Source organism: Ciconia boyciana, chromosome 1 (assembly GCF_034638445.1).
Source record: "Ciconia boyciana chromosome 1, ASM3463844v1, whole genome shotgun sequence".
Classification (NCBI taxonomy): domain Eukaryota; kingdom Metazoa; phylum Chordata; class Aves; order Ciconiiformes; family Ciconiidae; genus Ciconia; species Ciconia boyciana.
In genome coordinates, this window is record NC_132934.1 from 200,563,025 (window position 1) to 200,589,321 (window position 26,297).

General features: G+C 37.5%; 1 protein-coding gene across 27 annotated transcripts in view; it reads right to left on the reverse strand.

Moving 5' to 3' along the window:
- The window catches only part of ZMYM2 (zinc finger MYM-type containing 2), a 95,501-nt gene that overhangs the window by 21,799 nt on the left and 47,405 nt on the right, over positions 1-26,297 (reverse strand). For 26 of the 27 annotated variants that reach the window (XM_072850535.1, XM_072850534.1, XM_072850528.1 and 23 more), the window contains 5 exons: positions 24,041-24,191; positions 23,157-23,272; positions 15,840-15,956; positions 15,067-15,217; positions 4,729-4,901 (listed from right to left, as the gene is read on the reverse strand). In XM_072850535.1, the coding sequence (XP_072706636.1) occupies positions 4,729-4,901; positions 15,067-15,217; positions 15,840-15,956; positions 23,157-23,272; positions 24,041-24,191 (708 nt within the window). The remainder of the gene's footprint in view (positions 1-4,728; positions 4,902-15,066; positions 15,218-15,839; positions 15,957-23,156; positions 23,273-24,040; positions 24,192-26,297) is intronic. The other variant, XM_072850555.1, reaches the window with a different exon arrangement.

Sequence of the window (26,297 nt, forward strand, 5' to 3'; positions counted from 1 at the left end):
GATGGCTAAAAAAAAAAAGTCCAACTGTAGTTCTTGCAACTCCAAAAAACTATGAACAGGCCAATGAGTTCAAATGTTAAAAGTAATTAAATGTTGAGTTCCTTCTCTGTACTTGAACAGTCCAGCACCATCCTCTGGCAACGTAGGAAATTCAGCTCTCAGTTGTAATTTTCAAATATTTAAGATGATATATAGAGAGACTCGATTCTAACAGTATAACCAGCTTTAAATGAGGAGCAATCAAAGCTGTGGCTTCAGGATCACCTCACACTGAGCTCCAGGTGCCCCTGGAAGGGCAGGTACTACTTTTCCCCTTGTGCACCTGCAGGGTACACGAAGTCAGGGACTTTACAGCACTGCATTACCCCCATCCTCCCTCAATTTTTGTTACATTTGTCACTTTGTCTTTCTGCTGATGCTGATCCACAGTTCATTTTGCAGCAGAGATGTTCTCAGTGGGACAAAAGAGCAAGTAAGTTGTATTCTTGGAAGGGAGTGGGGAAGAAGATGAAGTGTGGAGTGTTGCCAAAATAGCCCAGATTTATCAGTTCAGGGAAACTGTGAATTCACACCTTTCATGCAAATGCATCTTCCATAGCCACCAAAAAGGCTGAAATACGAGTAGAAAAAAAAATATGTATAATTCACTCTAATTTTAAATCTCAAGCCCACCTAACACACATGAAGAGTGACAGCTGACCCATGTACAGAAAAGCCCACCTATTCTGACCTGCTGCACACTGCTTGACTATCAAAGCACCACTTTCTGCTCAATTTTCTCTCTCCTTCAAAGAAAGAGATGACAAATCTTGTCAAATGCAGCAACTACAGCCTTTGTGCAACTGTTTTCTCCCTCTTCTGGTTCTGCTCTTCCGTTTAGGCCTTTGGATAAGTGTATTATTGTCTCTCCTGAGCTGCTACTAAGGTATTTAGGTGAAAAAAAAATTGGTTTGCTTCCACATGGAAATTACTATTCCTTATCAAGCCCAAGATTCCTTTATAAGGATGCTTCACTTCTCATCCATACATTTGCTACACCGTAATTCTACCATTTCCATAATCATGCTTGCAGTCAGTACTATACACCCTTCCATGCACTGAAGTTTCCTACCACCTGCTTGCTCTCCCCACTTCCCTGACCATGAAATTAACTGAAAGCAGAAGTGTGAATTCACGATTTTCTGCTTTTTCCTTCCTTCACTTCCCATTTGTTTCCATTTGGGATACTGGCACTATGTGTTAATTGAATCTCCAAAATACCTGCCTTCAAGTCTGCTCTATCTCTGTGTTTCCAAAAAGTCCATCTACACTCTGTGCTCCAATTGCACATAACTCCTTTGCCACTCATGACTGCTTTTTGGTCCAGTTCTTTTCCCACATCCAACTTCAACATGTTTGAATGGGCATGGTGATTAGTATAAATCACTAATGTTTGCACCAAACTTGGTTTAAAAACAAACTTTTCACACGGGGGGCTTTTATTTACATTTTTAATCCTCCAATGACCTGTTCCTAAATGTTCTCCAATGGTTTGGACTGGTATTAATTTGACCTAATCTTAGCTATCTATTCTGAGTTCAATCTGCAATAAATAGGAAGCAAGAGATGTTTCCAGAGAGTGAGTGATTATAAGAGAAAGGAGATCAACTGTTCTGAAACAGTACCTACTTGAAATTGAGATGCCTAACTGTACAATGGCTAAATTTGGACAAGAGAAATTCCACAAGGTTGCTTTGCTGCCTTTACCATTTAGATTAATGCTGGCTCCATTGTTTCAAATTTTACCACTGTTGACAATCATTGCTAGCTGAGCTCACCAGCCACAATAATTTCTCTATGCCTCAGACTGTAGTTCCCCACCTCCTATGTCTTTGCTGAAGACACCTGACCTCCACTGAATAAAGTCATCACCGTACATGCTCAGTCCAATCAATATTCCACTGTAGCCCTGAATGACCTGTAAGCGCACTTCAGCTGTAGTATTTTCAGCAATGTTTCACAATGTATATTTAAAGAAACAGATTTCTGTGCTGTTCTCAGAACGGTATACTCTTTTCAAGGTACTTTCAATGCTCAAGTAACATCAAATGATTGAAACTGTCATCAAACATCAGGCTACTAAAATATTTATATCGAAATTTCCCAGGCATTTTTCAGATTAACATCCAAACCATGGCATGCAATTGAAGTTTACAGGAGGAGCTCTAATAGCTTAGGGAGCTAACCTCAAGACACCAAAAAATTTGACCTCTCTTAGAGGTGCATGGATACCATACAGTAGAAATTTCCTCAGAACTTGGCGCCAACTGGTAACTGTAGCTGTCACCCAACAGATGATTAGGACTGAACTATTCTTTTATGTTTCAATCCCTCATATTAGGTTTGAAGAACACTTCTAGATAAGTCTGATGTGCTTCTAATACTTCTAGGTAACAGTCTGTTGTGCTTCTAACACTGCTACCTTCTTCTGGCTTTCTGAGAAGGGAATTTTGGCATTCAGGGAAGCTCTCCCATAAAACAATTATTTTTAAAAGTTAAGATGGTTTCCAGATAATACTACATGAGAAAGGTATGTCCATAAAAAAAAGTAGACAAAGAAGATGGAGACAAACACTTGTTTAATGAACACAATGCTGGTGTTAAAACATTACTAGGTTATTACTACTTATTTCTCTTAATGTATACATTCATTGAAACTCCAAAATAACACTGGACATTGCATAAATGAGACAAAGCTCATACATATGTAACTATTCTTTTAAGAAGCTAACAGACGAAACAGTAAATGAAGTACAAATTCAGGGAGGGGTCCGTATCTATTCTGTCTTCCTATATTTTGGTCATTATCTATTTATGGCTAGGTAAGAACATCGGCTAACAATGCACTACCAAATATAAGATATCTGGAGTGACTTTTATAGAGGGAGAAGTTACCAGCAAGGATATAAAAAAAAAAAAAAAAAGACAATTTTAGCAAAACACACAATTTCCCAAAACCTATTACATGTCTTCCCTATGTAATAAATCCCAAACTTTTATAATCAGAACTGAATTAGGCAAAGGCTTTAAGAAGTATTTGAAAAAAATGACAATCAGCAATTCAACATCATGTAACACTAGTTCCACTAGCAAGCATAAGATTCAAAAAGTAAAAATATCTAAGACTTCAGTATCATCAAAAGTATCAAAAGTCACTAGTTACCCGCAAGTCTGTTTAGATTAAATTGCCTTTTCATGGCATCATGTCTAACTTTCCTGTACCACAGTACCAACAGCATTTCTTGAGCAGACTTAATGGGCCAATTAAGTTATTGCCTTATCCCACGGATCAGGATAACCTGAAGTCAGAGTTTTCAAGTGGTTCTCAAACCTCAGAGTACAAAGCTTCCATAGAAGTTTATGTACATGAAACTAGTTTGGTATGCACACCCCCAGACTATATTCTTTGCTGAATTACCGAGATATTTCTAAAGCACACCAAAGCTTTAAGTTCTCTATCACAAGGCACTTTTTACGCAGGGATAAATTTCACCCCACACCCCAAGTTTTAAGGCATATAGGCTAAATATTATTGTATGAAGTTAACATTTTAGTAAGTTTAAGAACTTTGCAGCCAAGCTTCATCACCCTATTTTTCCCCATGAGACAGAAGAAACACATTCTGGTCTTCACTAGTTTTCTTTCAGGAATGTCTGACAGGACCCTACATACATTATTCAAAATTAAGACTTTACAATGTTTGGCTGTAACATTTCTGGAACCAGCCATTCCAAAATATCAGATATGTCTTCAGATTCAGTTCTTTTATGGTAGGTAGATCATCTTGAATTACAGGACTTGTATCTAGCCCTCTAGCATTTCAGGCTTTTTATTGCCTTCCAGGCTGTGTACCGAGTTTTGGTAAGGTGATGAATTTTGTACTGTCTTTTTTGCAATTGCATCCACAAGTGTAGTTCTTGTTTTGATATTATCATTGTAGCTTTCCAGGATGTTCACACCAGAGATCAAATATTTTATCCATGGTACTAATCGCAGGTTAAACCCAGTCCAATTTCACCTTTATTTCTTTCAAAAAATGAAAACAAAAAACCTCTTAACGTGAACTCTTTGCTGGTTGTGCTTCACAAGGTAGTTAAGCTTCCAGAGATTTAGAAACAGATGCCATCTGTTTGATTTAAACTTTTATTAGAAATCCATTTGGTCTTGCTTTTCCCTTTGGCATCCTTTCCACTGGGAAATACTGAACAATCAAAGACTCTGCAGTTCAAACTGTGGGAGAAGGGAAAAGGCAAAAAAGGAGGCAAAAACAGGAACAAGAAAAACTCTGCTAACCTAGTTTATCATCAGTCAACTCAAGGTATCATCCAGCTGCTATTAACAGTGTTTTCAACATTCTGAGTACACATTTAAGAAGTTTTGACAAGAAAAATATGGTATCAATTGAGGAGAAAAAATTGGAATTGTAAAATAACAAATATACATAGTAGTTTCTTGGTTTTCTGTAACTCAAGACTTCCTTGCCAAATGAATTAATAAAATCAGATGGTAGAAATGCTGCTCTAAGGTCTAAGAAAACTCAAATGATGAAATTAATACATTTGCTTATTGTGTAGCAAATGCTTTGCTGAAGTAAGCCATGTTTACTGCACAGTCCTTGAGATATCCTCACATGTGCATTTTTGGTTTTTTTAACTGTGGAGCTCTCGTCAAAAATTCTGAGTTACTTGCCTTGTAGTACCAGTCCTGAAATTTTTTACAGCACTCTTCACTGCAGAAATCTCTCACTACACCATCAAGTTCCTTAGTTGCTCCCTTTTTGCACAGCTGTGAGCAGTAATTACAAGTAACACATCTCAGTCCTAACCGTCTTGCAAAGTCTTGTTTATATAGCAGCTTGCAGCCTGGAAACAGATTTTAAACATTAGGAACAAAGTAATTTTTACAGAGAGATATCACAGTTAAGAGTTAAATATTGAAAATTAAATGAATACAACAACAGCTAACAATAGGGGCTTCAGACAAATTCAGGTTGCATAATAGACTATATTTCAAGACATTTTTACCTGAATACCTTTCCTGCACAACTCTATGATTTCATGTGATGCCTGCATCTTTTTCAAAACACTACGCTTGAATCTGTGCTTATCAAATCCCTGAATAAACAGTCAGAAAAAATACATAATTTTCTTTTCATATAGACCCATGCAAAAGCATTGACTTGTAATTACATTGCTCGGTTACACATCCTCAGGATGCTAGATGTCCAGACAATGACAAGCAGAAATTTTAAGCTAGACAACACTATCCACTAAAACAATTCATCTTCAAGGATCAACTTATTTCTACCACTACTTTCATTCATATTAATACAACAAACCACTTAACTCATTACTTTTTAAGAACACTAATAGGTACAAGATGACCTAAGAACTGAGGAGTTTTTTAAAAAAACTTAACTATAAAGTAAGCAATGATGACTACCGAGAATAATTATGCAATGATAAGAGTTTACATATGAAATTTGTGTAGGATTTGTATGCAGTGAATCTTTTATTTTTTCTCTTCACATCAGGTGGGTTTTTGGTTTTTTTTTTTTTTGCATTTGCTATGCAGTCATAATTTCAAGGTTGCCATAATGAGAACTATATTCTTCAATAATCTGATCCTCCCTCAAGCAAACTAGAAAAAGACATTCTAACATATTAAATGCATTAAAAGATGAATACTGTAGCTATTACATAGGCTATTTTGAGAATATAATGTATTTAAACTACCTCAAATCTAGTGTCTATTCAGCTGATGCCTAAATCATACACCATATATCTCTGTAATTGTGCTAATTTTACAGAAGAGAACAGTATGAGAAGATGAAGTAACTGTCTATATTAAACACTGGAGGGATGAGATAACATCTACACAGACCTTTAATCTAAGGTACTGCACCTGTTTTTATGATCTCCCAAATATCACAGTACCACCAAGACCAGAACTCAAGTCTTCCAAGTGCCCAATCTGCTAGGGCACATAGTCTAACACATGCAGACTTCTGTACTTCTGGTAAGCTATGAAACTCAATATGTAACATACATGCTGCACTTCCTCTGGCATACAGAATATAAAAATACTATAATTGAAGGTACTGAATAGATTATAATTAAGTGACTTGTGCTGTTGTCTATTAGGGTAGAATTTCGTATGTGTGAAACTGAGATACTCTTTTAAAATCACTAAAAGCACAAGAATGCAAGTGGAAGCTGCAGCAGACAGCATCTTCCAAAAGCAAAAGGCTATTGAGGCATTTTAACTTGCAATGCTACAAGCTTTGCTAACAAATTAAATTTGCTAGCAATGTCAAAACAAGACAATTATAGAATATTGTACAAATAAGACACTGTAGGTAATAGCTGTGTTTTAAACTGCTTTTCTTGGTCATATATCTGATCCTTTAACAACAGAATAAAGAAAATTACTAAGACACAAAACAGGCAGTGCAGATGGAAAGTGCCAAATCAAGCTATTACCCTTACAGTGCAACTAATTCAGATGTTAAATACACTGCTCTGAAGGAAATAATAATCCTGAGGATACCAGTGTGTGCAAGCTATTAGTTAAAAGTACCCATTAAAGCACTGAAAATTTCTTGCCATTATTTTTTCCTGCTGGGTCTATCTCTCATTATTGTATGGGGCATCAGATTCTTTCACTTTACAATTCTAGAGATAGCTCAGCACCACTATGTATCCTCCTCTTCAGCTGTGCCTTAGAAGAGCCATTCAATGCTGCATCAACCTTTCAAGACTATAGATTAGTAGAAGTACTCTACTAGTAATCAGGTACGCTATGTGCACCTGGCTAAACAGTCTACAAAAAGGAATGGACAAAGTTGACATTCTTCTTGGCTGCTAAACTATAGGGAATAAACTTGAAGAAGATACTGCTGTTACATGAAAAAAAAGTTATCAGGTAAGAATTTTTCCATTCTACAGTCAAACATCTCCCACATCTCTGACTCATGGAAAATAATGAGCAGGGAACATTAAGTAAGGGGAAACAAAAAGTCCAAAATTCCAGCCCTTAAGACTAAATGCCTGAAAAACATGGGCTTTTTTTATAGATCACTGACTGCAGGGTTTCTTGCTGAAGGAGGCCTCTACAGAAGATAGAAAATCCATCTTTATAAGACTTCAGATGTTGACAGAAGATTGTGACAACCCTGAAGACTTCTATAATGCAAGTACAGGCTTTTCTTTCTGCAACATGATGAGCAAAATTCTTCAGATTTGTCTGATACTTTTTAATGTCTTTGCAATAGGTAACTTAATCCACCTGACCAGGGAACATTTGGTTGCTTCAAGATCTTGTCACTTCAGAAAAAAGGAAAACAAAATGCCTTTCTTTTTATAGGATGTATTTTAATTAGGTCCTTGGTACTCTGTGCATACCCAGGATATAACTTTTTATTATAATGCTATGGTTTTGATCAGAATAGTATGACTTTCTTTGAAGCATGGAAAAAGGCATTCGCCTTTGGCAAAACAGATTCTGAGCTCAAACAACTTGGTCTTCATGGTGCACAATGTAAATCCTGAATCAACAGAGCAGTAGCATCCATGCTCACTTTCTAGATGTGACTAAGAAGTGGGATTTGACTGACAGTACTTTGTGGATGAGAAATACAAAAAGCACTGGCTGTCTGATCTTTCCAATATCAACACTAAAATCCTGAGGGTTTGGCCAGCCTAACTCCCCTGGGGACCTGCGGTTCATGAGTGTAAGCGCTGCCTAAGACCAACAGCTGGTAGCCCCAACATTTTGAACAAGAAGATATGAGTAAAATCCTAAGTTCTTCAGGATTCCTGCTGTAACACCAGACAAACAAGTTACAGCGTGACCAGATGGAAATCTCTAGTGCTTTAAAGTGACTCTAAGAGAAAAGAGCTCTTAATTTCAAAGAAAAATCTAAGTGCAGGTCATTTGGTTCAAGCTACACAGGTAATCAATTACGTTCTTTAGCAAAGTTCTAACAGAAGACCACCCCGCAAGTCAACTGTCTCAGAGAGACCATTAAGAAGCATTTTCAGACAAAGTATCTCCAACTCAAAATCTGAACCAGGCAAAAGAGAAGTAGCTGAATACCTGCTAAATCAACCTAATGTATCCTTACTCATGCTATTAGAATTCTGGCTTCCAAGCAAAACGCAACACAAAACCTATCCCTTCCAACAGCCCTGAACTTTGGTTTCCCACATAAACTATAGAGAGAGGATAAGGATCTGAACACACGCAACAGAGGCTTACTAACAGGACAACACACAAGCAGTTCCTCCAAACCTTTACTTCAGGCATGTTCCATGTCGAGAGAGCTTCCTTTCTCTTGACAGACCCAAGAACTGCCAGGTCCAGCCCTGCAGAGCTACCCACGGTAGGAAACATGCTTCACTTGACTGTCTGCAGACTCAGTACAAGCAAGCTACTAAGAACCTGATCCTATTCTACCAGCAGCACCTACCTGAATTACAGGAAGTTCAGTACATTCACACATCAAGCAGCTGTGAAAAAGGATTGCTGAACTAGAAACACTTCCTGAGTCCTCAGAAGTTCTCAACAGCAGTCTCTCTTTACCACAGAGAATAACATCTTTTATAGAAAGTAATTGTTCCATCCTAAAAGCAATTAGTTTTTTACCTCTGAAAGGCTGTACTTACTAGACTACCTTTCTCCTCCTTCAAGCTACATACAAGACTTGCTGTTCTCTTATCTTGTAATAACTTCAACTGTTATCCTTTAATAACTTAATCTACAGAAGCATAACAGGCCTGTCATATCACAAGCCTGAAGTATCAAGAAGCCTGTAGGATCACAAGCTAGGTCTTGAAGATTTCTGGAGCTATGTTCCATCCACATCTTTCTGCTGCCTCCCTCTATATTGATTCGAATGCAATAGCCACCTCTTCCATGCCCACGTTCCTATCATCTGCTGTTTCTGTCTTCAACATAAACATCACTATCCTTAGGAAAACAGATGCAATGCATCCAATTTGGGGTCCTGCTTGGATTACCATTAAAATAGACCCCATCCTCTCTGTGTAACAGAGAGGCTGTGTATCTCACTTTCTTCCTTGTCTTCTGCTTAAGAACCTTTTATTATTTTATTATTCAACTCAACTTTTATACATCCTCAGTTTATCCTAGTATTTTCTGATATTAGATACTAGCTCCTTCCTTCCTCCTCCCTCCTACTCCCAAGCAGTTACTGAGTTTTTGCTTGTTCTTAAATCTTTTAAAGTTGATTATTTTTTCAGGTTAATAAGAAGCATCTTTATGAGCACAAGAAGAAAGGCTATAACCTCAGCACCTTAAATTGTCATCACCCCTTATCTGCAATAGCCAATGCTGTCTTCACTTAAAGAACTGTCTCAAACCTCTTCAAAGACACAATAGTGGAATTAACATGGAAGAACGCCAATCTGACAAGGACCACTGTAGTCAAACGATGCACAGGATTTCACTTGATATTCTTTACCATGTTAGAAATTAGCTTTCCATGAACAAAAAATCTCAAGATTCAGCACAACCTGTACTCAAATTAAAATTTAAATTACATTACTTTAACAGTATAAATGGGAAGATAAACATATAATCCTTTCCTCAGCATAGTTCTATCTTCTGACTTTTTCAACTACAAAAATGCTGCCAGAAGTATCCAAATCCAGGTTAACAAGTTAAAATTTTCAAGTCATTCCAGAAGATATGCATCCAACAAGCACTAATTGGAAGCTACATCTACAGGGTCAGACTCCTCCACAAGTGGAATACCACAAGAATCAAGTCTCCAGCTCTTCCATGTGCATTTGTCTGGAAGGCACGGACCTGTGCTTTCCTTCGGCATAACCAAGAGCCTTCACTTGGTGCTTCTGCAGCAAGGGAGCCTATTAAGTATTTCTTAAGGGACTTTTCTGATTTGAATATGCTGTCTTTTTTACCTTAACTCATTTTTATCAGCAGAAAAGTATCTTTGAGCTTTTACAGTAAAAAAATTTGTTTGGAATAGTCATCTGCAGCTCAAAGATTTAATACCAGACTACTAAATAAGGCGACACGGCCTGAACAACCGCACTGTGCCAATCAAAGTTCTCTAACAAAAACTGCCATGGCTCAAATGGATGCTGGGGATGTCCCATTGTAACTTTTGTCCATAGCAGTCAAAGGAGATCACGTTCTCTCAGAGTAATTCAGGCACCTCAAAATCCCTCCGAAGTTGATTTCCACTTTTCTACTAACCTGATTTGTGGGAAAGGAACACCTTCCCTCAGTAACAACATGACTCTTGCAATTGTGAAAGGGCATTTTTATGGATCATACAGTTTACAGTATTTAAGACATGTTTTGCTTTTCATTTGTCCCCTTTTGCTGGGATATTCCAACTCAGCACCAAATAAATCTTCAAAACAAAGCCACAAGAAAGCTGATATTTCAGGTTAGAATTTATCTCAGAGGGACACTGCCAAAGGAAGTGGTCAGAAGCAGAACGAAACTGTCTAACATGGTAGGCTAAAGCTGAAAAGGCACCACAGCAAGCACAAGTTATTTTAACATGGTAGGCCACTGTCAGGGCTGCAGAAAGGGAGATAACAGCTCTGTGAAGCACAAACCCGAGAGCTTGTAACTGAAGACTTTTATTATGCAAAACACTTAACTGTGATAGGAAATTTTATATATACTAAACGTCATTTTTTTTCTCTAACTACATTCTATACTACTTACTAATCCTTGATAGCTTTATGAGGTCCTATTGCAAAGTAGCATGCAGTTAGGAAGTTGTAATTATGCCATAAAATTTTACATTAAAATGGGTGCTTTACTACTGTCTTCAAAGATTTCTGTACACTAGCCCAAATTCTGCACATTTAATTTTTAAAAAGTGTATCAGTGTCTCTAAAAATAGAGAGTTGATAATGTAAACTATAAAAAAAGCTGTATTTAAACAGTTTCTGTAGCTCATGTTTAACAATAACTAAACCAAACATCAGGAATGAAGAGGTTCAGGCAGGCTTAATGGCAACCCCCTTTGCCTAGGAACACAGCAGCTCAGCGCAGCAGGGCCAGCGTACCAGCTTTTCCTCAGTGCAGTCCTCCAGCTATTGAAGAAGCCCAGCAACGATAACTAAGTCTTAGCAACACTTCATATCACTTATTAGTTTTGAAACTAGTTTGTTAATGTTTCTAGTAGCAACAGGAATTGCTATAAATTTCAGGTAATATCTTAACTAGCTGTGAAACGCTCCTATGTAAGCACTTGTATAAAATTTAACACACTCATATTTAGGCTATTCCCAGTATCTGTAATGTTTTCATATAAACCTAAAAATTAATCAACTAAACATTTAATAGTATAACTTTACTGAAAATCTACTGTGCAGCAGTGGCTGGAAAAATGCCACTCTAAAATCTACAACGCTTTAACTAAATATACACCTTTCCTAAATACACTCAGTTCTGAAATCACTTCATTTCCTAAATTCCTTTTTCCACTTGTCAGGTCTACAGTATTTCAAAAGGGGTTATCTCTACTTAGATGAAATATCAGAATGTCTACATTGAGTTTAAGTTGCAGAATCCATAATTCCCAGAAAATTATTAGCATGCTATTAAGGTGATAGTACAGTTGCCAGTTTTATAGCTGTCTTTATCTGTATTATCCATTTGAAAGGAACTCCCAAGCGTCAGATAACTGAGTTACTCCACAGCTTACTGACCTTCTCCTTCCAAGAAGCATACTACTGGATATGAATCAGTGTTATTAAAATTCACATTATAAAATTATTACAAAGCCTGTGCTATTTAAATCATAACACTTAGTTCTATCAAAAAGATAAATTAAATGCAAAATAAGTCTACAAGTAAAAAAAGTTATGGTGACACTCACCATTAAATGGTTCCATTGCTAGATTGCCAAAGACTGATCTGTTCTCCTAGACCCTCAGAAGGAATATATACTAAAAAACCCCAAAACTCAGTAACTTGAAGATTTCCTCAGGATTAAAAACTTGCACAGCCTATCCTCAATTGTCACTCATGCAACTACACACATAAAAATCCATGAGCAACTTTGATCTTCTTGCTTTAGCATATACAACATACATCTTATTTAAGTTAGAGACTGGTATTTTGGAATGAGGCATTCTAGTGGCAAAACACCTGAACAGTATAATTTCCAAAGCCTCAGCACCAGAGGAACAGATTAAACTCTTTCAACTAGTCCATTCAGGTTGTTCATCCTCCACATAGCATCCGAGTTTCAGACAGAAACAGAAAAAGCATACCGTACTCCACGAAAGAATTAATAACCATCTTTAACACAAATGACAGGTCGGTTCTAATTACACCTTATTGCAATAGAAGTTTCAGCTGGTCACTGCACATATTTTTAAATATCTCAAGAGAAACATAGAAAGAAACACAGTTGGAATGAAGCTGCACAGAAACACTGATCCGAGACACTTTAATGTGGGTGCCAGGGTTTGTGTGTAAATATATTCATATGTGAATGTGTAAAAAAAACCTCAGGTATGAAGAATGCGAGCACAGGAATGATGACATCTTCAGTACTCCGGCTAGGCAGGCATAAGCAGTCAAGGGGTATTTGTGGTTGATCTTATATATGCTTTCCCATCAGTTTGCTTGAAGACGAACAAATAAGCACTCTTGCAGAAATTTCAACACCTGTTTAACTTCTGTTGATTTTATCTAGGATCTTTCTTTCATAAACACACACCTGAAATTTTCCAGTATTTTCCCTTGAGACTTCAATTTCTTCCAAAAATGCCAATAACTTCTGTGACTGAGCACCTTAGGTTATCCATTCTCAAATTGTAATACACTGTCTTCTGTTGAAGAACAATTGCATGCTCAGCAAAATAATCTAAGTTGGTGAAGTTCCTTGAACACTTTGCAATATCAAAACCAGCATGGCCTCCATATCCAACAAGTTGATTTGGTACTTCTACTAGTTTTTCTACTTTACAAACAGTTGGACAACCTTCTGGAAAAAGGTTATGACATCAAGGAAAAACTGGTGGTGTTTGGGTGCCCGGAAAAGGGGGAAGAGAAATCTATCACCTCTGATAATGGAGTTTCTATTTGTTGACCTCCACTCAGTCCATCTGAAGACCTGGCCCTCTCCTCCCCATGTCAGAACTAAACACTGTTAACTCTTGGATTCCACTATTTCTGCAGTAATCAATGACAACCGTTGGTTTTCCTTTAAAACACAGGGCCTAAGTTGTTTCTACGGAGCTTCTGTCCAGGTCAGCAGTTTATTTTCATTGGGTAACATAGACAGCTTTTTTCATATGCATCATAAAGTAGACCTAAGCTACAGCTAGCAAATGTGTGCCATATTTATGCAAGTTACATTCTACTTAATGGTGCTTTTGACTACCTTCTCTCTATTACTCAGTGGTTCAGATCATCACAGTAAGCCAATAAACTTTGTTCTAATGTTAACATTTGGTGTATTCATCCTCATAAAGATCATCTGTGCTCTCAAGCTGGCAGTCTAACACATGCAAACTCAGGACCCACACTAAGACATCTGGCAATGGATTCCCCCCATTTAGTAACTGGATTCACGCAGGAGAGAGTGGTTTTATTTCTTTGCTTCCTCAAGTTTTCCAATAGGAAATACAAGTCCTCACTTATTTCAAGCCTCCTCATACAGAAATACCCCTACGGAAGTACTAACATGGCATAGCTCGCATTATGAATCTTACTGATTTTGTTGTGACAGCCGCCAGGCTTTAAAATTAGGGAGTCATAAGCATTCACAGTAATTCCAGCATATACTGTAATCTCCAGACCAAAAAAGTTTGCTCTTGTCTTTGAACATATTCTGTGGAATTGTTTTATTCACAGAAACAATTTCTAGCTAGATGTTATTGAGCACTGCAACAATACACTGTAAAACTGGGCCTTGCTTTGTCCTTTTTTCCTCTCCAGCTATCACTTTGCAGTCCAGAACACAAGAAGAAAGTAATGATGGCAAAGAAACCTAAGCCACCACACTCCATTCATCAGAAACAAAAGACTGCAGAGTCCAGAGCTATAAAGGAATGGCATGGAGGGAAGGCTGCCTCCAGCCCCGCACTCCACCCCTCTCCAGCTTAACAGGATCCTGCTACAAGTAAATTGGCACATCTGCTGTTTAATCTGTTTGAAAGCAGAGATCTTCAGCAAGGTTTATCAAATGATAGTGAAAGCATTATTATTATAACCAAAGAAAAAAAATATTCACTATATCCTCCAGAGATAGGTCATCCAAACTCATAGTTAGACTTCTAAGATCAGGATTAAATACCAGTATCGAAGGACAGCTCACCAGAAGTGGAAAGGATAGGTTCTTGTTAAGACTGTATTTTGCTGTTTCTATTATAACAATATTTTAATGCAACTTAAAAGAGTCCTAGGCCCATATACCTCCTTTTTAGTTTGGGTTTTTTTTTTTTAAAACCAAATAATTAGTCAGGAAAATTGTCATGACAGTAATCAACATACATCAACAGGCATCATTTGAGTTATTGCTTGAATAACCATTCTAAGCCAACATAGAATTTCCACTGTCGTATTAAATTATGAAAATACTATACTAATCAAAGAGAAACCTTGGTATTCCTCAATGCAGTTAGTGTTGGTATAGGCTCTGCTGCATAAATTTCAAAAAATAATTTACGTATAATTTTTTGTGCATATGTATATATGCATGTGCATACATATGTGTATGTATTTATACACACACACTTAAGAGTGTTGCCCACTCTTCCTTAACCTGGAGTAAGTGGTGAAAAACGCAAAAGACCATAAAAGCAGCTCAGATAAATTAACAGGTACATGCACTAATAACAACAGGTACATGCACTTCATTAATAATAATGAAGAAACTTCTGTTTTAGCCTCAAGTACAACAGAATGAGTTGTTACCTTAAATTTTAACATTAAATATTAACATAGTAAGTCAACTGCAGTAAAATTACAATGCCCAATACCTTAGAAAAAAACCCACATACATACCTTCACTACAAAAGGGTCTTCTGATGCCAGAGAAATTCACTGTCTCATGCAGCGTTTTCTCTTCTTGACAGTATTCACAGTATGTAACTATGCAGTGCAGTTTCTTATAATCATCAGAACATGCTCTGCTGCAGAACTGATATACTTTGTTCTAAATGCAAAGTCACAAAGCATCACAAATAGGGTTAATGGATAAAATCTTAAGGTCTGGATAGTGCAACTTTAAATAACAGTTTGCCATTAAGACACAAATTTAACATGCAAAGTAAACAGAAGTGCAAACACACAATTAGGGTATGACTTCTAATGCTAAAAATTAACAACTCTCAAGTTACTCTCAAGACAGTGAGTGCTACAAATACTCATCATTTCATATGAAAATGCTAAACAGAAAATATGCCAATCAATCTTAGCATATCCTCTTCAGATACTTCTCAGTTCAGAGAGAAGTGTAACAATGGTCTATCATATCTACAGTCATACAATAAACTGAAGATGAAAGCAGATTTCAAACTTACAGCTGATCTGAGAAATTACATTTTTCTTTAAATCCCACAGATGTTTTTTTGTCTGTTATTTATGAACAAAGACAACTGCTTTTATCCATAGCGATGTTAAATGATATTCTACAGAACCAGGTAGATTTTATTAACTTAATTTTTTTAAGCTTCAATACCTTATAAAATAGCTATCTAGAAAAACTGTATTGGAGTTACAGGTTTAAACTTTTAAACACTTCATCGTTCTAAAAATAACTCAAAAAACCCCCTTACCTCCCATTCCAGTACTTCTGGCTTTGAACAAAAAGAACTTTTGCAATAATTACATTTCAACTGAATATCACTGGGAGAGACAAACTGACCATTTGTTGAAGACTGCACACTGAGAGTCTGAAAAACATAAATATATAAATACACACATCACTAAAAAAGAAAGTTACTTTTAAAATGTGCTTTTTCAAGTAATCCTATAGTGTTTGAGAATTTTGGAGTTTATAAACAAACTCTGGAGCATTTCTGGCAAAAGCACAGCAGGTTAGTCTTTTCCCTAAATTCCTTTTCCCTTGTCATCTTAGGTTTTCCAATCTCAGATCTTTACCTTTAAGTTGTATTTCTTTTACCTTACCTTTCTAATGCTTGTTATTTAAGGGTAATTATAAATGCCAAAAAATAGTCTCCCAAAACTGAACACCTGTTAATCACAAAACATGTATTTTCAGATAAATACATTTCACAGCTTGCTTTATTTTGGTCACAGAAGTTCAAAGACCTACAAACAAATATTTTCAAATTCAAACCTCACCAAGGCAGATTATCAACACCTTACCTAAGCATACCACTTGAAAATACAAATACTAAAGTAAAAGGCCTTCAGTGAGAAATCCTGCATCTACTCAGATGTAGTCCTAGTAGTCCTAGTAGTCCTAGCTGGCCTCAATCACCATGGCAGGAAGAGGCAATCATTCAAACAGCCAGCCCCCAAACAACTAAGGTTTTCAGATTGAGAAAAATACTATAGATTGCATGTATAGGTATGAGAATTTAATTCTGTAACTGCATAATTCACTTAATGCATTTCTGAGACAATCAATGGATACAGAACTCAATTTTACAGTATCCATAGTCTTCCAGTAGGTCTTATACGCCTACAGAACATAGTCTTTTGCACGTTCCCTAGATCAAGCAACACCTATTACACGTGATGTTCAAGACAAAATTTGAATCAGGAGTGATCAGTCACTTAAGAAATTTGTCCTCTGGATTCTTCATGTCTGTCTTCTCAACAAACTTTCCCACACCGTTTGCAGCAAGGCAAATATATTAAAAGTCAGCAAGTTCTTTTCAGATAGATTTGTTACTACCTCTCCACCTTGTAACAGTGAAAATGTAAAACACTTCTGTTACAGGATACGTTTCTTCAGACTCTCCTGTTACTAAGGGTTCACCTACGCTAAAAAAAACCAAAAAATATTGTGATTAGACTGATCAGGGTTTACTGGCATAAACCCTCACATAAGTGGACCCATACTGCTGAGTGCTAGCTAGCAGTGCAAACAGTATCGTTTTATGCAGATGCACTAATTCTATATCAGGAGTTTGCAGACATTAAGTAGTCATGCACATTTCCCAATCACGGACAGGACCAGAGAACAAAATACCATATACAGCAGAAAAGATGCCACCTTTATCCCAATGGTCCATTTTCCCATAACAACTTTAACAGTGTCTGATGCTCATATACAGTATTGTCATATTTTTCCCAGTATATCCAGCAAATGTCCCTGTAGTTGAGAGAGGTTTGCTAGACTTTTGGCTGCTCTAAATAGGTAGCTGAAAACTTGTACTAACATGGGAGCCACAAAGGCATTTTAAGTTCAAGGTCCAATCTGTGCATTTCTGCATTTGCAGGTTTCTGCACAGAGCAAACACCATGCTCAACACATGCTGCTATACAGGTTATGTAAGCACAACGAAAGTCCTAAAAGTTCTGGTTGAAAACAAAAAGAAATCAAGAAGCAAGTATACCCACCACTTCCAGTTCAGGAATGAAGGAAATGTTAAACAACTAGCACATGTGACAACTTGTACAGAAACACTGAAGACAGAGGGAAGAATGAAGATGAAATATATTAAGTGCTCATCAAATGAAAAGCAGCCATATTTTTTGATGTCTGTAATTACCTTTAAATATGGGACCAAAACACCCTATTGTGAGGGCTACAAGTAAAACATCTTTTTTTTGTAGTTTTCTCATGTATGGCACTGTTAACTTCTTTTATTTCTTTTCCCAGTTGTTTGCTGTGGTAGAAGTTCAGGCCCTACATAGTCTAGGGGGCTGGTAATTAAACAATAACAAAATCTAGAGATGTGAGAACAACAGAGTTCGAGAGTGTTTAAAATTAAAACTTGTTTTAAAGTACATTTACATCTAACTGTAGATGAAAAAAATCTAAACAATTAAGAATTACTGTTTCTAAAACAAAACCAATGGTTTTTATCATAAACTCCTAAGGCCAACTAAATATTTTCCCACAGAAATCAAGAACTGAATTCATATTACTGAAAGCTCTAAACCAAACAGAAGATGGTTGTAAAACCAACAGTTACAGAATCACAGAATCGTATAGGTTAGAAAAGACCTTTAAGATCAGCAAGTCCAACCATTAACCTAACATGACACCATGTCCCTAAGCACCTCATCCAAATGTCTTTTAAATACCTCCAGGGATGGCGACTCAACCACTTCCCTGGGCAGCCTGTTCCAATGCTTGATAACCCTTTCAGTGAAGTAAAATTTCCTAATACCCAGTCTAAACCTCCCCTGGCACAACTTGAGCTCATTTCCTCTCATCCTATCACTTCCACCTGGGAGAAGAGACCATCCCCCACCTCTCTACAACCTCCTTTCAGGTAGCTGTAGAGAGCAATAAGGTCTCCCCTCAGCCTCCTTTTCCCCAGGCTAAACAACCCCAGTTCCCTCAGCCGCTCCTCATCAGACTTCTGCTCTAGACCCTTCACCAGCTTCGTTGCCCTTCTCTGGACACGCTCCAGCACCTCAAGGTCTCTCTTGTAGTGAGGGCCCAAAACTGAACACAGGATTCGAGGTGCAGCCTCACCAGTGCCAAGTACAGGGACACGATCACTTCCCTAGTCCTGCTGGCCACACTATTTCTGATACAAGCCAGGATGCCATTGGCCTTCTTGGCCACCTGGGCACACTGCTGGCTCACATCCAGCTGGCTGTCAACCAACACCTCCAGGTCCTTCTCTGCCGGGCAGCTTTCCAGCCACTCTTCCCCAAGCCTGTAACATTGCATGGGGTTGTTGTGACCCAAGTGCAGGACCCAGCACTTGGCCTTGTTGAACCTCATACAATTGGCCTCGGCCCATCAATCCAGCCTGTCCAGGTCCCTCTGCAGAGCCTTCCTACCCTCGAGCAGATCAACACTCCCACACAACTTGGTGTTGTCTGCAAACTTATTGAGGGTGCACTCGATCCCTTCGTCCAGATCATTGATAAAGATATTAAACAGAACTGGCCCCAATACTGAGCCCTGGGGAACACCACTTGTGACCGGCCGCCAACTGGATTTAACTCCATTCCCCACCACTCTTTGGGCCTGGCCATCCAGCCAGTTCTTTACCCAGCGAAGAGTACGCCCATCCAAGCCATGAGCAGCCAGTTTCTCCATGAGAATGCTGTGGGAAACAGTGTCAAAGGCTTTACTAAAGTCTAGGTAGACAACATCCACAGCCTTTCCCTCATCCGCTAAGCGGGTCACCTTGTTGTAGAAGGAGATCAGGTTGGTCAAGCAGGACCTGCTTTTCCTAAACCCATGCTGGCTGGGCTTGATCCCTTGGTTATCCTCTACATGCCTTGTGATAGCAGTTCATCACAAGATGATTTTGTATGCCTCCTTAAAGTTTCTATTATCCTGCTTACAATTAAGGACTCCTTCTGTATAGTATTTTAATGAGTCAAGATGACATGCACATAGTATTTTCATCATCTTGCTTTGCCTCTAACTTACAAGTTGCTTAGAATAGAGAATATCTTTAGGAATTATTTGGGAGCATTATTACACACAAAGAATAATGCAGCAAAAAGATCATAAATTCATTAAAAATCTTTCACAGGTCACCCCGAACAGCAAGGTTTTACTGAGGTTGTGCTTTATCAAAGATACCTTTGAAATCTCATACATATATATGTATATATATGCTCTTTTGAATATCTTAAATTCTATCAAAAAAATTGTTATGTTTAATCTGACTTTTCTTGAGCCTGCCCTGAACAACAAGAGCATAGGAAGTGCCAAGCAAAGCAAAAAATCATCGTAAAGCCCTTTTCAGCCTTCAATGCAACCACCTCAAACTGCTCTAAGCTGCCAAATTACTAATCAACAGTAGGCAGACGCAGCCTAGGACTCTTCTGAGAAGACCAGCATAGTAGCACAGCTTCTGGCCTGCCCCTGCCACTGCAGCGTAAGCGACAGAGGGGTCATCCTTGCTCACAGCAACACAAAATCACATTGTGGAAACATTTCTGTACATAAATGTATAAGTGAAAGAGCTAGTAGGCAGACAGACTGTGGTCAGTTTTTTTTCTAGTTGAGAAAAAATAACTTTGAAAGAATCAAGTTGTTCTTAATGTGAAAAAGAGAAGCAAATACGTACGAGGAATCTTTTACATATGGACATCCACTACGACTGTTCCACAAGCAAAATCAGGGGCACTAAATTAAACAGGGAAGGAACCAAACACTCCTCTTACACTCATGCACACACAGACCTTCCAGCCTCAGCGTGGAAGCCTCAATTATTTTTATTATGATCAAATTTGGGAACGTATTTCTGTGACAAGCATGCCAAGCTTCCTCCACACTTCCTGCTGCAACTTACTCCTTTTTTTAAATGTATGTATGTGTGTCTGTGAGAAAGAGAGATGTAAGGTATATAACAAAGAACACTTACAGACACCACAATGATGCTGAAAGAGAACACAACATTAGTGAATAACCAGAGTGAGTAACCTGCTAAAACACATTGTACTTATCATTCCTACACATACTGGTCCTACAACTCTCCACATACATCCATAAACTGGAAAAAACCAACCAACCAAACAAAAAAAAAAATCAAAGCTTTAGCACAAATGTTCTGAAAATTTTGCATGGACTCATGTTTTGCAAGATAGCTTGTACTTTAAGACATTTATACATTTGGTAACTTTGGGAAGACACTTGTACTACAGCCTCCACATTCACAATAAATAAATTAGCAGTTTATTTTTCCTTAAGAGTCAAGTTCAGAGCAAGATCTTCAACTGACCCAGTAAAGGTACTGATAGCAAAACTGCCTTAAAACAATACAACTTTGGAACAGTTCTGTCCTTAACACTGCAATAACTTCCTCCCAGACAGAATGTGAAAGAAGACAAGATACAGTCACACTATTCTACCACCAACTCCCAAAGAAAAATCACATCAAGCAGGCTATTCGCCCTCTTTTACCCTCTTTCTTACAAGGATGAATACTCTTGCAAGCTGTCCACACAAAGGAGAATATAGATATGGACATAAGTTGCACAACAAGCAGCTCAACTGAATCTTTCAAATATTTTAATACATTAAAACAAGTTAGCTAGAAACAAAAGGTTATTCATAAGATAAAATGACAATCAACACTGAAGTAGTGTAAACAAATTAGGAATTTAAATATTCCAACCCATTTGTAAACCAAAAGGACTAAAATTTTTGTAGAAGGGAGACAGACATGAAACAGCAGTTATTCTGTTCTGAGAAGGGTAACCCCTAACAAAGAATAACATATAGGAAGAACAGGCACAGTAAGAAAAAGGTATGAGTATAATGCCAGAAAATTAAAACAAGAGTTATCTGCATTAGTAAACAGTGAAAAATATGGAGCACCACAGTAAATCAGCTTTTCAAAAGATCATAGCAGAAAGCATTGCAATTCACTGAATGGATTAAACCATTTTCTCAACTTAGGTTCAATCCCTTATGTGTCACTTAGGTATAAAAAAGCCTCAAAGGAACACTTACAGTCCAATGCTCACATTGTGGTATACCGTCCTTTCTATCTAAATACTACATGAATAGAACAAAGAAGCTGTTCTCATACAATCAACTCCTATCTAATGGTGAATACATTTTATTCTTCTAGACAGTGAATACATGAAAACTATCAAAAGTCAGAATCTATGACAGAGATGTTTGAGCGAACTAACCGTAAGCAAGTGACCACCTACCCGTTTTTGGTCTTTACTGAGAACTCACAGACTGTATGGCTGCTCTAATTAAACTCCACTACAACATTACAGAGAGAGGTCTACATGTAGCACAAACTGCAACAGAAGCATCAGCAAGGTCTCAGTAAGATCAGAAATTCATAACCAGCACCAACTGATCTGGCAGTTATATTCAATACTGTTGCTTAATGTTGATTTATCTGCAAATCCAAGAAGGCCCAGGCTGTATTTGTCATTCATTAGCTTTATTTTTCTCACTCAAATAGCAGAAAGGTTTTGTTCTGAGAGCTCTTGGGGCTGCAATCAATTCTAAGACCATGTAGAATAAAATAGATGCCGAATGAGTTTGCAAGAAGTATTACAGATTTGTCATTACATACTAACAGTCTGCATCTATTTTGTTAATCAGTTCCACTAACAGACATCTACTAGATGAGTTAGGATGGAAGCACAGAATAGGGCTACATGATGGAGGTCCTATCCACGGTATATTAAGGAAGCAATTAAGAGATTGATTTACTTTCCAGTTGACAGAAAACAGCAAAGTTTAATGACAAAAGGGAAAACCCTGTATGGGTGTAACTGTTCAAGAACACATCAGAAGGCAATTATCAATTATACGGTGCACATCTGGGAAAACTGTTTTTACATACAAAATTGAAATGTTTTCTTTAAAAATGTTATTTGATCACCTAGAAATTAAGCACTACAACAGATTTACACATGCTTTAACCTTGTCATTTTAAAAATATTACATTTGCACAAAGCATAGCAGCCTCTTGAAGTATGCCTATCATTGGGCTTGCAACACTCCAGTTTCTGGACATAATTTAAACAGCTAGTTTCATCCATAGACGTTCTAATGGCTTAGGCTCTAACCTTTCATTTCAGAGACAGTCACTATTCCCCATGACACACCTTTGTTAGTACAATATTCAACATGAGAATTTTGTTACTCTATTTAGTATAAAAGACATGAAATTTGTTGATCTTCAATGCAAAACAGCAAGGCTCATCTCCATAAAAAGGCTGGGGTGGTAAAAATAAGATGAGCAGTGATATTGCTTTGTGTTTTCTTATGCTATCAAGGAGAAATGGGTTGTTGTTACCTGATTTTCTAAGTTTAAGATAGCAGCTAGTGTTATCATTAGGAAAGAGTACTTTGATCAAAGGAATTGTTATGAGCCAGAAGCATCTGCTATGTTAATTATTACTCATAAACACGTATATACAAACAAGTTAGTTTAATATGCAAATACTTAACACAAACACAAGTACACAAATATTTAGGGAGGAAAATATTTAACACAACAGCTAACCTGAAATTTAGCTACACAACTGGAACTGCAAAAGTTGTACAGTTTTCCATCAGGCATTGTGGCTTGATACTGAGGTAAAGAGTTTCGTTTACAAAAGTGGCAAATAATTCCCATACCTAAAAGAAAAACGTAGTTTACAAACAAAATAAACACAAAATAGTAGCGCAGAAAAAAACCCCTCTGGATTACAGGTCAGCTCTTCCCACCATTTCAATGTAAAAAGCTAAGATTTGTCTGTTTTCCAGTCAGCTTCTACGAGTCACATAAAACAAAAGAAATTGCAGAGGTTTTGCTGAATTCTTCCATTAAAGATCAGCATTAAATATGAAATAGCACCTTCTTCTATAAAATTCACTAGAGCATTTTCAACTTTTGAGTTTGCTGAATTGAGATCTATGCCTGCTTTGCATATTGAAGAACACACATTTTGAGTTATTTACCAGTTCCTTTCACCCAGATAAAAAATTTTACCTAGAGAATATCCATATACATTATAACTACCTCTATCCTTCTCCAACTGTTGCTTGAGGAGATAAAATGGGGTGGGGTTGGATCACAGACAAGAAAATATTAATTCATATGCAAGCAAATTGCACTATCATTCTGTGACACATCAGAGCACATTATGTCTCAACACTTTTTCCCCAGAAGTCTTGAGACAGTTGAAAACTGTTTCTGACATCAAGCAAAGAGGCCAGTGGGGAAAATGACCCCTCATTTACTAGTGTTGAATATGATTTTTTTTTTTTAAATAAGTTTAAAAACCTGTAAAGTCACATCTGCCTAGATTAATTCCAAAACAAAACAACCCCCCCGCAGTGTTCAAACTTCCAAAAAAAGTCTACTCTGATCAGTGATGAAAATCCATCATCCTTTTCACTTACTTTGTGATTTTGCATATTTTGATTTGTGTGTGTTCATGCATGCAGTTGAGCAGTATGGCTCCATATATCCATTAGGTCCTATGCACTGAGTCATGTCAAAAAACCTGCACTGAGCTCTGCAGCCAGTACAAGATGTTAATTTGCCATATTTCTAAAACATAAAAAAAAGCAAAACAATGCATTAGTTAAAACTATGTTTGGCTTTTGGTTTTAAATTATGGTATAGCAAACACAGAGGAAAACTTATTTACTTCTGCAATTTGCTCCCCCATCAGAACCTTCCTACATTAACTAACTCTTATGATCATCCTCTCAAGAGCATTCAGTACTATGGCTGAGTCTCTTACTCCTTGGGGGAAGCTGACTAAAACTAAACTTCTGTGTAAAGACAAAAAACAAACACACACCCCTCAAAAAAACCCCAAACAAACAAACAAAAAAACCCCATCCCAAATCCCACCATCTCCAAACTGTGGCTGTGGTAAGAGCATACAGCAAGCTGTGCTGAATTGAAGAGTTTGAAACAACACTGTTCCTCTCTCCTTCTTGATAGGACAATGGTTGTAAGAAAAGAAACAGGAGTCTGGCACGGCAAAGAAGAAGGATAAATAATGATGCTAAACTTTGAAAAAAATTGTACTCTCCAAATGACAACACCCTTAATATTATCAAGTATGAGTTAGGCGTAGCAGTTTCTTGGTAACAGCACTGTTAGGACAACACCTAGCTTCTCAACTCTCCTAGTTCCAGTCCTCCAGGCAGGAGAAACACACTGGAGAGTTCCTATGCTCCTCATCGGATCCAATGAGGAACTGTGACTCCGTGAATCTGGTAACAGACTCAATTTTGACATCTCTCAACACAGCAGTCAATCAACAGTTTTCCACAGAAGGGAACAAATGTTCTATAGAAAGCACAGAAAAGTCGCACCAAGCAGAAATACCAATGACACAGTCAACACACAAAATCAATAGTTCTGACCTGCTACATATATTACATACTTCATTGTTAGGCAAATATCTCAAGCGCCATAAAGCAAGTTTCAGAAAAAAACATCTAGACACCTTCCCTGCCCATAGAAGTAGTATCATGGTTTTGACAGCCATCACAGAGAATTCCTCATTAGAACAGCCATGAGTTTCCTATCAGGCAGACTCTCTCCTTACTGAGTATTAGAAAATACCCTATTGACACTTAGGCACTTAAGATTTCTTCCCTTCTGTTAAGGAATAATTTTGGCACTACCTCTCCCTCTTTCCCTCTTCTCAAGGACTGAAGCGGGAAGGAAAGGCAAAGCATGTTTCATAGGTGCTTCACTTTGTTCAGAGTAACAGAAGCCTCAGTAGATATCTTTGCTCTTCCTGTTTTTAACTACTTACATTTGAGAACTAGCTAAATCCAGTCTTACAGACAGCCAGAGAAGAAACTTATGGTTTTATAACATGTATCCATCTTCCCTATATTAAAAACATGTACATAAAAATGTACAAATACACATGCCTCTGCCACAAATTCGGTGTAACATCCTGAAGAGACCAGAAAAATTTCAAGATACCACACAACTTCACAATTTCCACATGCTGCTTTGATGAAACCTTTGCTGTGGATTTCCTCCAAAAAGGAGTGTGTGTCAAGATATCAAGTTCCTACCTAGAGGAGGGTATTTTATACAACTCCAGGATCCTTCCTTCCCATCTTATTTCATTTTTTTCTGTTTGCCTTTAAAAATGTTACCCAGCACCTAATAATCCTCCTAATCAGCCACAATATTGACAAAATTCACGCTAAGTACCAAGACCAAAATGCAGCAATTATATTGTTCTATGAGTTGGAGCTATTCTTCCAATACACATTCACCTCCTCTGACATGTTAATAGAAAAAAGCAGGACATCAAGAATACTTCAAGTTATATTACCAGTGAGAACACAGGAGGTCACAATTCACCAAGGACTTGACTTCTTGGAACAAGCTTAATGGACAACAACCATCAAAAAACCTGCATGCACAAATAGTCTTGGTACCTCTAGAATAAACCAAAATGTAAATCTAGAAGCACTAATACAAATATGCTGACACACAGCTCCACAAAGAGCATTCAGGAATATAATCAGTAAACAATGCACAGGTAAGTGAAGCTTTCACAAGTTCTAGGTCCAAAAGAAAAATCAAACTGAGGCCATGATGACTTCAAGAGACAGCAAGATTAAAATACTGGTAATAATAAATGAATTTATAGTAAGCTGATCAGAGCATAAT